Below are 14362 nucleotides of genomic sequence, written 5' to 3' on the forward strand. Positions count from 1 at the left end.
TCTCCAACCTCAGTACTGATGTGGCTCGACGATGCTTAACTTCTCAAATCGGACGGGATGAGGTGCATTCATCGTGATATGGCCGTAGCCATTAAATACCTTAAAACTCTAATGATAAACAGCCAATCTGTCTTTAACCAGAATAGACAATTAACAATGTTGGACAAACTCATAATGGATTGTAAATGATACCTTACCACAAACAAAGTATTGAATACAGCAATTGTTTCGAAACTTTGAATTTTGCTGTATTACTCCTTAGTAAATTGATGCAGCTTTCTTTCCTGTTTCCTCACTCCTCTGCAAGATGATGAGAATTTTATCAATTTCTTTCCAATTCATAAATTGTCTGAGATATTATTTCAATTGTTAATTTTGGACGGGAAGCCTGCCAGGAATATGGCGACTATCCCGCTACAGTCTTTGACTGTATGAACAGTGAAGGCAACTAATCTATTGATTGTTGGTTCAGTAAGTTATTGTTTAGAAAAACTTGCAACGTGACCATATTTTTATCACCTTTGAATTTTATCTATTTAGAAAGGGAAACTTGTGGTTGATCAATAAACCTTCAAATTTCGAATTTGAGTCTTCAAATATATTGTATCGTATTGAACTTCGATGATTTACCAACAACCTTACCTGGTATTATGTAATTCCAATACAATGCAATGAATTTTGTTATCTTGCTTGATGATCATTGAATTGTGAAACCTGATTAATACACAATCTACAGAATTGTGAATTGGTATTTCCGTATCATTTCTCTAGTTAATTTTATTTTCTATTAATTGAAAAAAAGTTTAAAAGGTACCAATCTGCAAGTTCACAAATCCCCCATTCACAAACCATGGCTGGTAAGGAATGCGGCAATCATAGCTTCATCTTGGTTAACCTCAAAGGTCAGATTGACTCAAAAAAGTCGAGTTTATGTATTCCTACAGAAAAGATCCTGTAGAAGTACAGTCAATGGTTTTATCAAGAAAGCTTTCTGAGGTTTGTGATATTGGCTTTGAATGTGTGACAAGTGCGATTTAGGAAAGTTTGAACCCAACCACACACAAAACGTGATTTAGTCCCTTTTTGACCAGATCGGAATTCACAACGTGATTAAAATAAACTTAAAATTAGCAACACAACTATTTGCCTTCAGAATAAAAGAAAAAGAAACCAACAACAATTGAAACATGCTGCCTGCCAAAATATCAAAAAAGTCATCAAGGAAACCAAGAATTGCCATTCCACCCTGTGCCATGCTGATGGATCCAGACGGATGGGCAAGATTTGCAACCGATCTGACTGTAACTGCAACCATCGCACGTGGCAACAAGAAGGGAAGAGCGAACATGCTTGCTCAACTACAGATGAAACAAGCAATGGACAAATTGAAAATGAAACAGTTATTGGAAAGTACATTGGGATGTGCAGATATTGTGCTGGAAATCATGTCAAACTATAGTGATGAGGAATTCCTTGCTGAATTGATGAAGTATTTGATTAATTTTCCTGATTTGGTAAATAGAGAAGCTTGCTTGCAAATTCTCATGCACAGAAGAGTTTGGTGTTGTAACAATAATAGTCAATTAGAATTTTTACATGGTTGGTTGGAAAATGAGCCAATTATTCATGACACTGAATGTGTTGTGAGATTTTCAAAATATTCACTTAAATTCATGTCCACAATTGAAAAGTTTAGTACAGTTACCTTAAATGGTATCTCAATTACAAAGAGACAATTGGTTGACTTGATGAATGCAAGTACCAGTAAGATCCAACATTTAAAATTCAACAACTTTCGGCTCCTCAACCCAGAATCTCGATTCTCAAAAAGAATTTTTAGAATTACACCTTATTTGAAAAAGTTGACATTTGACTTTGAATTGCCATTCATTAGAACCTTGACAAATGAAGGGAAAGCTAAGGAAATTGATAACCCAATATTTACACTTGTCAATAATCTTGATTTGATTTCTTCCAATATTGAAGAATTATCATTCTCAAATATAATTTACGACAATAGTGATTTCTCACTTATTTCACATTTAGGTAACAAGTTGACTCGATTATTATTTACAACACCACCAAATAATTATGACATTTCCACCATTGCTCCCAATCTTGAATATTATGAGAGTCACAAGTTTCCAGACAGATCCATCACAATTCCAACTCTCTGTGTTTCACATCCAAGTCAAGAAAACCTCTTAAATCATTCAAGTGAAAAGGTCAGGAAATTGATCCTTCGTAACACTGTTAGTTCATGTAAAGAATTGAGATCCTTTTTGAATGATGTATTGGGGAAATGTTATCCTAATTGTGAAGAATTGATTATTCCAGAAACATTCTTGCAATCATTGTCCAAGGAAGATTTGAAGGGACCAGAAATTGTGTGTTCATTGAAGAGAATCATTGTTAAGCATTCTAGCTCCACGCAACCATCCAAATATGGTGCACTCAAGCTTGCTTTATCCTTTTTCTTTCCTTCAAATACAGTATTCCTATTCGAAACCATTCAAAAAGAGGATAATTTTGGAACCCTTCTTTCCAGTAACAGATCTATCAAAGTTGACTGCTATGAAGATGTGCTCTTCAAAAGAATTGAAAGCACCGAAAGACATTTCAAAGTATTGGACAACTCTCTCATTACCAAACAAATCAGAAAGATTAAGAAGAAATTCATTAAATGCATCATTTCTAATAATTTTTCAAAATTCCAACGCATTAATGAATCATTGGACATTTTGGAAGGATTGAAACGTAACAAACAACTCATGCTCCATACCATCCATCAAGCTATAGAAAATTATCATGACATATTTGACAATGATTCATTATTCATGTCAATTAGTGAAAAGTTTGACAAGTGCATGTCAATTCTTGAAGATGAATACATTAGTGAACTTGACTTTGCCCAATGCTACAATAAATTGGAACTTCTCTTCCACCAAATGATTAAGGTAATTGAGGAGAATGGCTATCCCACAAAAGTCCTCTTCAATGAACAATGGTTCAATGAGCAAATTGTTGAGATTTATGGTTTTCAATCGGATGAAGTTCAGGTCTATGAAGATTCACAAGAAGAAATGGAGCAGGCAAGTTATGATTTAATGCAAATGGATGAAGTAAATATTGACATGGAAGATGTTGTGTAGATGTGTCTATTCACTTTGCAATGTTGCTTTAGCATTGCGAATATTCAACATTTAATACAAATATATTTTCTTAAAGTATTGTGAAAATAAAAAAAGTTTATTGAATGGTAAGTTGTTTGTATACATGAATCAATTTGAATCTTGTAATGAAAATGTCTCTAAATAGAAAATAAAAGAATATTGTTAACATTTCTTAGTAAAAGGAAAAAGACTACAGCACCACAGGTTCCCAAGTTGTCTCCAACCTCAGTACTGATGTGGCTCGACGATGCTTAACTTCTCAAATCGGACGGGATGAGGTGCATTCATCGTGATATGGCCGTAGCCATTCACTACCTTAATACATTGACTATAAAGAATATTGCAAATCTAAGCAATGTTACACAGATTATAGAATTGACTTAGTTTTCGTATTAGATACTTTCAATAATCGTATTAATGTGGGGTGAAAGAAATAACATTTGAATGGAAGAATACTCAACAATTTTTATCTAATTTCGTTAATTATTGCATGAAAGAAATACTATGAAGGTCAACTGTTCCCACATTAACAAATGACATTGAAGGTCGACTGTTTGAATTTAAAAATGCTTATTCAATTTACAATTAAGACGGGAAGCCTGCCAGGAATATGGCGACAATCCCGCTGTTCATACAGTCAAAGAATCTTGTTGGTTCAGGTTTTGTTTGAAGAAATTGAAAAGGTTGATTAACCTCATATTTATTGAACATTTGTCATGTTAAATTGCTTGATGCAAATTTTGGTTTCTCTTATTCTGATCAATTCGAAATTGAAACTTCATCTATTTCAAAACAAATTAGTTTATTTATACTGAATTATTTACAAGTTGTAATTTACATCTTTTTCGATTTGGTAATCTTCTTATTTGTGGTGTTTGATTGTTGTTTAGCTCTCTTTTCAATTGAATTTTTCGAAGATCTTTTCACAGAAATTTGTTTACCATTTAAATTTGCATGGTGATAATCAATATTATTACGATGTCTAGTTCCACTTATAATATTTGAAGTATCAATAAAAGATAAATCAATTGGTTTAGATCTTGACCAAACTGTTTTTGTTGGAATTCTATCTTCGGAAGATGAAGAATTTGATGAAGTATTTTACTAAATGTTTTGTTGTGGAAATATCATCATCCTACAATTATCTATTTATTTCCATGGTGATTTCCACTAATTTTGTGATTCCAATTTTTGTAGGATTTTCCACTCATCACAAGAATTTGAATTTTTCTATTAATATTTTGATGAAGGAAATTTAATGAAAATCAAACAAAAGAAAATAACAAAACAACAATAAGAAAATGGTCTCAACAAGAAGAAATATGTTTAATTCCTCCAATAATACTTCACAATTTAATTCCGAAATTTCTCTGGATAATATTATTGGTGGTACAAGAAGAAGAAATTTAATTGATTACAAAACATTGAATTCTATTGGAAGTGAAACAAGTAAAACTTCCAAATCTCAATCACATAATACTTTAGAAATGAGAAACAAACAATTCAAAATGTGGTAATCTCCATTTAACTTTAAATTTTGTAAACCTAGGCAATCATTGTAAATAAACCCAAAATGTAAATATTCAATAATGTACAGTAGAATTTTTTCTTTATTTTCTACTGAATTTCTGATTCAATTCAGATCAACATAAATTTCAATGTAATTATGTCAATTCTGTGTTTTCTTCATGTTCATCTATATCAAAGAAGTCAAAAGCAGGATGCTTACTACTGTCTTGTTTTGTAATTTAAATATTTCGTTTGTTGCACATTACATTTATGAATGTAAGGAAATGAATGCATAAAAAGTAATTTTCAAATATTTGAATGCAAAATTTTTAAAAAGTCTTACAAAATTGTGATGGCTCGCCACGTTTACCGTCTCGGGAGGAATCGAACCTCCGTCAATGGATTCAAAGTCCACTATGCTACCATTACACCACGAGACGAGCACATAAATTATGAACAATCTAACTACATGAACGATTCTGCTTTTGATACGTATCCTGCAAATGAAGCTTGATGAAAATCACCAATTAAACTTGTTGTACATTGGATACATTCCACATTTCCCTTGTGGTCACAATAATGAATTTGTAATAAATAAATATAATAAATTAATAATATATTATGAATTATTAGGTAATAGAAAAATCTCTTCTCCCAAGAAGAATGATGAAGTAAATAGAGTGATTGCTCCAAGAAGTACAACTTCTCCATAAGGAAGAAATCTTGCTTCGGTAACTTGTTTGCCTGTAAATAATTTGAATAAAATCTTGTACTCTTTCTGTTATTAACAATATTCCAAGTATTGGTGTTTTCATCAAAGAGGAATGTTGCCATCAAGAGCAAGAAGAAGGAAATTGTCTATTTTCGTTCAAGAAACCTTCCTCATTGCGCACTTGTACATTGTTGAGTATCACAGTACTTCACAACATAACAATTACAACAACATCAGCATTCAACAAGAATATATCATCACAGAAAGAGAAAGAAAAATCCAATTTCAAGAGTTCTCAACAACAACAACAGATTGTCGTCCATACATCCTTTGCATAATTGATTGGAGGCATTTTTCAGCCAAGAATTTTCTTGTTATCATCAAAGGGACAAAATTTTCATTGTAAATAACGCTGCGTCATACGTAATTTGTTTGCAAAAAAATACAACAAGTTTCTGCAGGTACCATCAACCTTCTCATCACAATGTCTGCCGTAGAACAACAATCAACTCAACAACAAGAATCCACCAAGAAGACTGGTAAGGATAAGTACAAGTTTGAAGTCAATCAAGCTAAGCTTGCCCAACTCAAGAAGATGTCCAAGGATGTCGTCATTGCTGGTGGTATGCGTAGAAAGCACAAGGTTGTCAAAGCCAGTTCTCAAAATGAAAGTAAAATAAGAAACATTGTTAACAAGTGGAGAATGACCACCATTCCAGAAGTTATGGAAGTCTCAATGGTCATGGAAGACAACACCATCACCACATTGACTCAACCAAAGGTTGAAGCTGCTGTCCACTCCAACTCATTCGTCATTGCTGGTAAATACCAAAGAATGACCTATGAAGAATACTTCCCAACTATGCTCAAGCAATTGTCTAACAATTTGGATCCTAACCAATTACAACAACTCTTGGCCGGTTTGAGCCAAAAGGAAGAAAAGACAGCTGCTACTCAAGAAGAATTGCCAGTTGTTGAATCTTTCGAAACTGTCCAATAAATTATTTAAAAAATTTAAATTTTCAATCATTCCGATATTCTTTTCAACATGAAAGTTGGTTTAATGATATTAAGCCATGTTGGTGCCTCTTGATTAGCGACCAATATTAAATAAAAATTATTTTAAAAAAATATCAATATTTATTAACAATGATGAACAACAGCTGGTGCGAACTAAAGTAGCTTGGAACCTTGATATCGATTAGGAATAATGTTATTTTCATATTGAAGTTCATTATCGGAATGAAATTATTTAATTGGATTCCTTGGTGGGCGCCTTTAACAGTTGTTGGTACTTCTCCTACTATTTAAACTGCTTGCAACAATTCTTCGTTCTGTGTGGACTAGAAATAATAATTATGATTTACTTGTTGCAAAGGCTAAATTGAAATCAACAACAATAAACCTTTCCATTCTTTTCAATACGTACTGTTAATCATCATTAATTTGATGGAGAATCTCTAAAGATGAACTTGGAATGATTACAATAGTAAAATCAAAAAAATGTCATCATTAAAAGAAGGACATCTTTCCAACGATTCTTTACATCTCATCGTTACTAATTGTCAAGAACCAAAACATAATTCATTCAGAACTACACTACAAAAGAAAGAAGGTGATGAAGTTTTTAAATGCGAAATTGATGAAAGTACTGATCAACAAACTTACTCAGTGACTGCCCTGTTGTATTTACATAATGATGGAACATTTGATTATTCTTTGGATGGATATTCTGCTAATGATGAAATGGGTTCTACAATTACAAATTCATTCTTTGGGGTGTGGAATCTAGTGGACAATTCTCTAACTCTTACTCCCGTCTACAAACACAAATATCTGAGTGAAGGTTGGGAATTGATAGACAACAAATATATTGAAATGCATACAGTGAATACCAATAATTATGATGGCAATTCTATTTTGGCATGGAATCCAAGTAACTACACAGACACTATTACCTGTTTTTTATATAAGGATAAGAAAGAAGTTGCCACTTTCAAAAAGTTCAGTCAACCATAACTCTCAATATCCAAGTGCCTAAAAGTGGATTAACAAAACTGAAATCGCCCACCGTGGGGGTCGAACCCACGACCACAAGGTTAAGAGCCTTGCGCTCTACCGACTGAGCTAGACGGGCTACACATTACCTCAGAAAACTCTCAATAAAATTATTAAGACTTGATAATTATCAAGTAGTAAGTATTTTTCTTGTATAAAGTGAACTGAAAAACTAATTGAAATACTGTCTGAATAAAATATTGGAAACAAGAATAAAGTAGACAAATTAATCAACAACCAAAATATCCATTAATAAAACTAATTTATTGCACTTTCAAAATTGAAAACAATCTCTCACTATCAGCAATCATACTGCGACAAAGATGTTCCGCGAGGAGCAACATATGGTTTGGATGGTTCGATTGCTGTGTTATGGGCCATTCCTACCAGTTGTTCTTTTTTCGTTAATTCAATTTATTCAACTATAAGGTTTTATAATTGTTGCAAAGAACAATCACTGGCCATCAATTTTGGCAGCTTTTCTCAAATTGCAAAGAAAAGTTCATTCGCAACTACAGTAAGTTTTAAAGCAAAACAACTTAAAAAAAATTACAGTTTTCCCGCGCTTCTTATTGTGTTGCAACAGCCACTGTTTCAATTTTTTATTATTTACTTTATACATTTCATACAAATTAAATAATCGTAAAAAGTAGCAATAGAGTGAGAATGACTAGTATTTTGGAAGAATCAAGTAAATTGTTTAAGGAACGTAAATATGATGAATGTATTGAATTGATAAGAGATTATTATCCTTCCTTGAGCAGTCCTGAAGATTATAAGAATACAGCCTTGTTGTACATGACCAAGGGTTTATGTTCCTTTAATAAGGTTGCAATGAATGGAGGATGTTCTTCCGATGATCATGTGGATTATTTGCTTACTTCCATTGGCGATTTTCAACAAGTTGTGGATTACTTTGGTACTTACTGGGAAGAGTCCATGAAGGGAGAAGAATTTGAAACCTTGGTAGGAAAAACTGGTTTTATGGACGCTTTTATATGTAAAATTAAGGCTGGATACTTGATCGGAAAGGCCTTGTTGGAAGCTTATAATTTTAATAATGAAATTGATATTGGTAAAGGGATTCATGCCACTTCTCTCACTATTGACCATTTGAACAAGTTGAAGGAGGCTCAAGAGCACATCACCAAGGATAGAAAGGCTCCATTTGAGTTGATTGCCCAGTGTTATTTAATCAAGGGACAATGCCAAACAATCTGGGGTCTTTATCTTGAGGCTGGAGAATCTCTTAATACTTATTTAAAGATCTTGGAAGATGGAAATGATTTGAGTGAGGAAAAGAAACAATCTGGGTTAGCAATCGGATATCATCATATGGGTAATTTGAATTATCTTACAGGAAATAATGAAATTGCCATCCAATATTATTCCAAATCAATTGATAGATGCGAGAATTTAATGATGATTGACTTTAAACAACACCATGTTGATCATGTTATTGAATCACATTTAAAGAGAGCCAAGGTATTAGTAAGCTTTATTCTTGAACTCGCTGACCAATCAACTGTCGATGAGGAAAGAATTCATGAATGCTCTGAAATGGTTTGTGAGGATTATGAGTTTGTCATTAGAAATAGAAAGGAGAAGAACCATCTTTACAAGCTCAAATATTACAGATTCATTTTGAACATGATTGAAAAGCTTGGACACTACATATCTGAGGAAGACTTGGCACACTTTTATGAAAGAGCCTACTCTTTAATTAATGACTGCTTGGAATACTATGAGAACAATAGCAAATTATATCAAGATTTGGCCAAGTGTACCTCCAAGATTGAAGATGAAGACAATTTGGACACAGCTCTGGAACTTTATGACACAAGTATCAAACTAATGACTCTTAATAATCGTGAACTTTCTTTACCAATGAAAAAGTTTATTGCTCGTTCCCATTTCGAAAGGGGTGTAATTTATGTACAAAAGGAACAATTAGAAAAGGCTCTCCACGAATTTGATTTGTCGCTAAATTTCTCTCCAACCTTCCCAGATTCTCTCTATAATAGAGGTATTGTGAAAACTCATTTAGGACAATTAGAAAGTGCCAATGATGATTTTAAAAAGGCTACCAACTTCAACCACCAGGATTTGGAAGCATACAGACAGTGGTTTCTCAATCTCAGAAAGGCAGGCAGCAAGAAGGAAGCAGAAAAGATTGCTGAGCATGTCTTTGAAAAACTTTCCAATGATGAAACACCTCTCGATTTTTACCTTGCAAAGATTGAATCTGGAGAATTAGCAATTGAGCAATCCAAGATTAGAGAATTGTAAATTTTAAAATAATACGATATTTCTTTTTCTCTTTAGAGAACTTTCATTGTAATATGCATATTTTTAAATCAAAAAAATAGCTCGACTTGGTTCCTGATATTGTTAACCATGAAAAATACCATTTCCATGCAGACAATTGGAGTTCAACAAACAGTTGATTATGTTGCTCCAACAAAATTTGAAACTCTCCAACTCAACCTTCCCAACTCACATACAACAACAACAGATGTGAGGAGTATCCATTGTGGTGGTACGTTTTTTGTTGTGAGACCATGGTCATCAAATCGAAAATACTTTGCGGAGGAGCTCTATGTAAAGTTTACTACTCCATCACCTAGAGGATGCACACATTTACAATCCTTGCTAGGTTCTTCTTCATCATCTGATAGTAGTGAAAGCTCTGATACAAACCCATTTTATTTATTAGATTATCGATCTGCAATTGACAGGTTAGATTTCGTAAAATGTTATCAAATTGAGAATGTTTATTGTACACAGGCATACATTATATTACAAATGGAGAATAATTTGCTGTTGGGATTTGGTCACGATACAGAACATGCATTTTATTGCAAGAAATTTATGGATGATGGAATTAGAGAGATTACGTGTGGACCACTCTCTTTTCAAATTCTTGTTTGTGGAAATGATGGAATGGGTTATTATTTCAGAGTGGATGCTCCTACATTTTTAGAGGATGAAAAGTTCCATTTGGATTTCACTAAAAGAAAATATATCACGGCTGCAGTGAGTGGAAGATCAACATTTGTAGTTTATGAAAATGAGGATGGATCTCATCACATTTTGAGTCACGGCGACGATCAATTTCGTATACAGAGTGGTCAACCTTCTGAAGATAAATTCTCTGAATTGGAAACACCATTTGATGGAAGAAGAATCCATCAAATTAAATGTGGATATTTTCACACTTGTGTTTTATTAGAAGATGGAGATGTTTACACATGTGGATACAATGCATATGGACAATGTGGAGTCCCAGGCCCAGATCAAAATTTCATCAAAGTTATCTTTCCATCCTTTCCATTACAACCAACCAATGATCATTTTCCTGCTGTTTATGAAGGTAGTTCAACAAGTAATCACAAATTCCAACCCACACGAATTATTTGCTCATCAATTGCCACCTTATTCTGCAATAAGGATGGATTTATGATTATTGGTGATCCAGTAACTGCCTTTTCTCCAAAATATCAATTCTTTCCTTCTGTTGATTGTATCTATTATGCTTTTAATCAGAAGATGAAGAGTAGCCTTTATACCCAAACTGTTGAATGTGGTGGATGGCATGTTGTAATTTACAACAAGAAGGTTGTGGAAAGTAAAAGTATGATATACTTTTATGATAATTTGAAAAAGATAATTACTGAAACAAGTTTTTCAGATATTCAAATAAAATAGACTCCTTTCATCCTTACCACTTAGTATCTTTTATTTCAAAATGTTTGAGTTAAACAAATTCTCGAACAATGAACTTGAACTTAGTAGAATTTCGAAAAGACAGTAAAAAAAAATGGCATTCGAAGATTTAACCACAATCGTTTTGGATGTTGGTTCATTTCGTGTTAGAGCAGGAATTGCAGGAGATGATGAGCCAAAAATTAATATTCCAACTCTTGCATCTCGGAATCCAAAATTTAAATCTACAAAATCTACAAATTTGGAATCCAAATTGACGAATAATGAACAAGATGATGCTGATACTTATTTGAAAAGGGAATATTTAATTGGATCGGAAATAATTGATTATGAAATAATGAATAATGATGGGAAATTAGAAATCACAAGTCCATTTGGTGATGGAAAGGAAATTAATGTTGATGTAATGGAAAGGATTTGGAGATTTACATTTGAACAATTAAAAGTTGAGCCAGAGGAGTGTCCATTAGTGATGATTGAACATGCATTGACTGAAAAGAGAGTTAGAGAGACAAAGATGCAAATCATGTTTGAGTCATTTGGGATTCCAATGTATTATTCTGGATATGATTCAGTGATGAGTATGTATGCGAGTGGTAGAGTGACAGGAATTACAGTGAATATGGGATATGAGGAAACTCAAATTGTTCCAGTTTTTGAAGGATTTGCATTACCTCATGCAATAATGACAATGAATTTTGGAGGACGACAATTGACTGAATACTTAGCTCAAAAATTGAAATTGGATGGGCATAATTTAACTAATGATCAAGTGAGTCAATTGAAAGAGAAATTGTGTCGTGTAGCTGAGGATTATGATGAAGAATTGAGAACAATAGACAGTGCATCTTTTGAACTACCTGATGGAAATGTTATTCAAATTAAGAATGAACGATTGACATGTCCAGAAATTTACTTTAACCCACAAATTTTTCAATCCCAAGAAATTGGTCCAATACACCTTCAAACCTATTCTTCAATTCAGAAGTGTGACATTGATGGAAGAAGATTTTGGTACTCGAACATTCTCCTCACAGGAGCTAGCTCATGTTTCCCTAAAATGACAGAGAGATTAACCAAGGAAATGGTCTTCTTGTCACCTTCCTCAATGAAAGTCAAGGTGATTGGTGCACCAGAGAGAAATATTCAGGCATGGTTGGGAGGCTCTATATTGGGATCCATTTCCGCCTCTCAAACGATGTTCATCACACGAGAGGAGTATGAAGAAGTTGGTCCAGTTCTTGTTCATAGGAGGTGTTTCTAATTGTTGGTTAATTGAATATTTTACAAGAATTGCCATATCTAATTGTTAAAACATGATGTAATTCCATTATCACATTATGGAGAAAGAGTGTATTTTACATGTAATAGTAAAAAATCAAGAGGAACCTCGATAATGATTAAACACTGGAGCTGTCCTTAATAATATTTGTTGATACAATCATATGGAAAAAATAGTGGCTTCTGCATTTCCATTATTCCTCACCATAGAGGAGTATGAGGATTTCGGGTTGCTAGCCATAAATAGTGGTTTGGATTTCCTTATTGCCCTTTACATACCATAAATTGTCGTTTACTGATTTTTGCAACTTTGAATTCAATATTGAAACTTCCACATGACTGGTCTTCCAAATAAGTAAGCATCACCACAACAACATTAAGGATAATAAATCACAGGCCAATTAAGGAATAGTTGGTATTATTTATTGGTTCCAATAAGCGCAAGATCCACTCACAAAAAGGATTTGTGCTTATTGATTGGTTTGTGGTAAGGAAAATTGATCGGTTGGGAGGAAAGGAGGAATTGGTCATTATCATCAGAGGATGCAATGATTAAGAGAAGGTTTCATGTTAAGGTTTAAAGTAACTTCTCATGGACTGGACAGAACGTGATGATGTGAGTTTCTTTCTCTTCTTTTCACCTTCGAGAGCCAAATCATCCTGTGGTAAATTATTCACCACTCTCTGCACACAAGTCAATTGGTCAGTTAATTGTCTAGTCGATTTGTTATTCACAGTTCTTAAATTATCCATCTTATTCACTGTCATTTCATGTAAGGCAGCCTGAAATTCGAGCTTTCTCTGCGAATAACTCTTCTTAGAGATTGGGCTCAACATTGGAGCATCAACTTCGGATGCTGCTGAATCTGAAGATAATGATGGATTCTCCATAATTTGAATTTCAACGCTATGACTCATTGTTTTGATTTGTTTTTTTTGTGTTTTGATTTTAAAACCTCTTCAACAACAACCAATAACTGCTATTCTTCCACAATAACCTTTGTGATTCTTTAATCGCCACATTCGTGTTGATATCAGAATTATTAAGCGTGCCTTAATATGGACCAGATGAACATGCCCAACAGCAAATCTTAGTACAGTGTATTATATTCAGCATTGTGGTGATGACTGATGAACCTGATTCAAAACATGTTCAACCGTGGAGCTAAACAGCTAAAAAGTCTTGACTACTATCCGGAGTTTTGAAAGGCCTTAGGTCAAAGAGAAATGATTGTAAAAAGAGTAGGAAATCTGAAGTATGTATACAATCAATACATGTACTCTTTTTCAATCATCAACAATCTTCATCTAAGGACTGAAACATATTTAAATACTTGCTTCATTCTTCCTCGGTACATGTACGTTCGCATACAGCATTCCGAGCACCGACTCTTTAATGCTAAAACAAGTCTATTGGCAGGTTGTTGAGCTGTGTCAAATTGAAGAAACTCAGAGATTCATGAATGCAACGTGTTACTGAAGGAGATAAAGAAATTGCATCCACACTACAATTCTACATGAACCTTCTAAAACAAGTCAGAGCACCCAATATCTTACGACAACGCTTGTTGAACAACTCACCCCTTTAGCAATGATTTTCTCCAATTTACAACTGGATAGTGTCAGCATTCATCTACAAATATTTCAAAATAGGATACAGCTGCAAGCTCAATTAGTGCAGCCACAGATTCAAGATAACAGAAAGTTGAGTTTTGTTACCAATTTGTCTCTATTGGTCGTTTTCAATATCGTTGCCATCTTTGCTGCAGTAACATAAATTTAAATTGTTTCTATGCATTTCCAATAAGGAAAATTAGATTGGCTTCCAAATAGTCAAGTCATACCCAAGAACCTGCTTTGTATGTATCAAGGACAAACTAGGCAAGTATCAATACCGCGTGCA

At 33.6% G+C, this 14362-nt stretch overlaps 7 protein-coding genes and 2 non-coding genes across 9 annotated transcripts; 6 read left to right on the forward strand and 3 right to left on the reverse strand.

Moving 5' to 3' along the window:
• Positions 1 to 1187: 1187 nt before the first annotated feature.
• NAEGRDRAFT_49439 (uncharacterized protein) lies at positions 1188 to 3152 on the forward strand (the record flags this gene model as incomplete). The annotated part of the gene is made up of 1 exon (XM_002676452.1): positions 1188 to 3152. One exon carries the CDS (start codon positions 1188 to 1190, stop codon positions 3150 to 3152), a length of 1965 nt encoding a protein of 654 aa, XP_002676498.1.
• Positions 3153 to 5051: 1899 nt separating this feature from the next.
• Positions 5052 to 5122, reverse strand: NAEGRDRAFT_t356. The gene has a single exon. It is a non-coding gene; the product is annotated as a tRNA-Gln (tRNA).
• Positions 5123 to 5838: 716 nt separating this feature from the next.
• On the forward strand, positions 5839 to 6420 carry NAEGRDRAFT_58176 (uncharacterized protein). Its single transcript, XM_002676453.1, has one exon. It carries the CDS (start codon positions 5879 to 5881, stop codon positions 6392 to 6394), a length of 516 nt encoding a protein of 171 aa, XP_002676499.1. The 5' UTR covers positions 5839 to 5878; the 3' UTR covers positions 6395 to 6420.
• A 477-nt stretch (positions 6421 to 6897) lies between these two features.
• NAEGRDRAFT_68129 (uncharacterized protein) lies at positions 6898 to 7413 on the forward strand (the record flags this gene model as incomplete). Its single annotated transcript, XM_002676454.1, has 1 exon — positions 6898 to 7413. One exon carries the CDS (start codon positions 6898 to 6900, stop codon positions 7411 to 7413), a length of 516 nt encoding a protein of 171 aa, XP_002676500.1.
• Positions 7414 to 7458: 45 nt separating this feature from the next.
• On the reverse strand, positions 7459 to 7531 carry NAEGRDRAFT_t355. Its single transcript has one exon. It is a non-coding gene; the product is annotated as a tRNA-Lys (tRNA).
• A 587-nt stretch (positions 7532 to 8118) lies between these two features.
• On the forward strand, positions 8119 to 9741 carry NAEGRDRAFT_68130 (uncharacterized protein; the record flags this gene model as incomplete). Its single annotated transcript, XM_002676455.1, has 1 exon — positions 8119 to 9741. One exon carries the CDS (start codon positions 8119 to 8121, stop codon positions 9739 to 9741), a length of 1623 nt encoding a protein of 540 aa, XP_002676501.1.
• A 108-nt stretch (positions 9742 to 9849) lies between these two features.
• On the forward strand, positions 9850 to 11160 carry NAEGRDRAFT_68131 (uncharacterized protein; the record flags this gene model as incomplete). Its single annotated transcript, XM_002676456.1, has 1 exon — positions 9850 to 11160. One exon carries the CDS (start codon positions 9850 to 9852, stop codon positions 11158 to 11160), a length of 1311 nt encoding a protein of 436 aa, XP_002676502.1.
• A 112-nt stretch (positions 11161 to 11272) lies between these two features.
• Positions 11273 to 12442, forward strand: NAEGRDRAFT_44581 (uncharacterized protein; the record flags this gene model as incomplete). Its single annotated transcript, XM_002676457.1, has 1 exon — positions 11273 to 12442. The coding sequence occupies one exon, from the start codon at positions 11273 to 11275 to the stop codon at positions 12440 to 12442; it is 1170 nt and encodes a 389-aa protein (XP_002676503.1).
• A 587-nt stretch (positions 12443 to 13029) lies between these two features.
• Positions 13030 to 13377, reverse strand: NAEGRDRAFT_68133 (uncharacterized protein; the record flags this gene model as incomplete). The annotated part of the gene is made up of 1 exon (XM_002676547.1): positions 13030 to 13377. The coding sequence occupies one exon, from the start codon at positions 13375 to 13377 to the stop codon at positions 13030 to 13032; it is 348 nt and encodes a 115-aa protein (XP_002676593.1).
• Between the last annotated feature and the right edge of the window lie 985 nt (positions 13378 to 14362).

Source organism: Naegleria gruberi (assembly GCF_000004985.1).
Source record: "Naegleria gruberi genomic scaffold NAEGRscaffold_27, whole genome shotgun sequence".
In the NCBI taxonomy this organism is placed as follows: Eukaryota; Heterolobosea; class Eutetramitea; order Acrasida; family Naegleriidae; genus Naegleria; species Naegleria gruberi.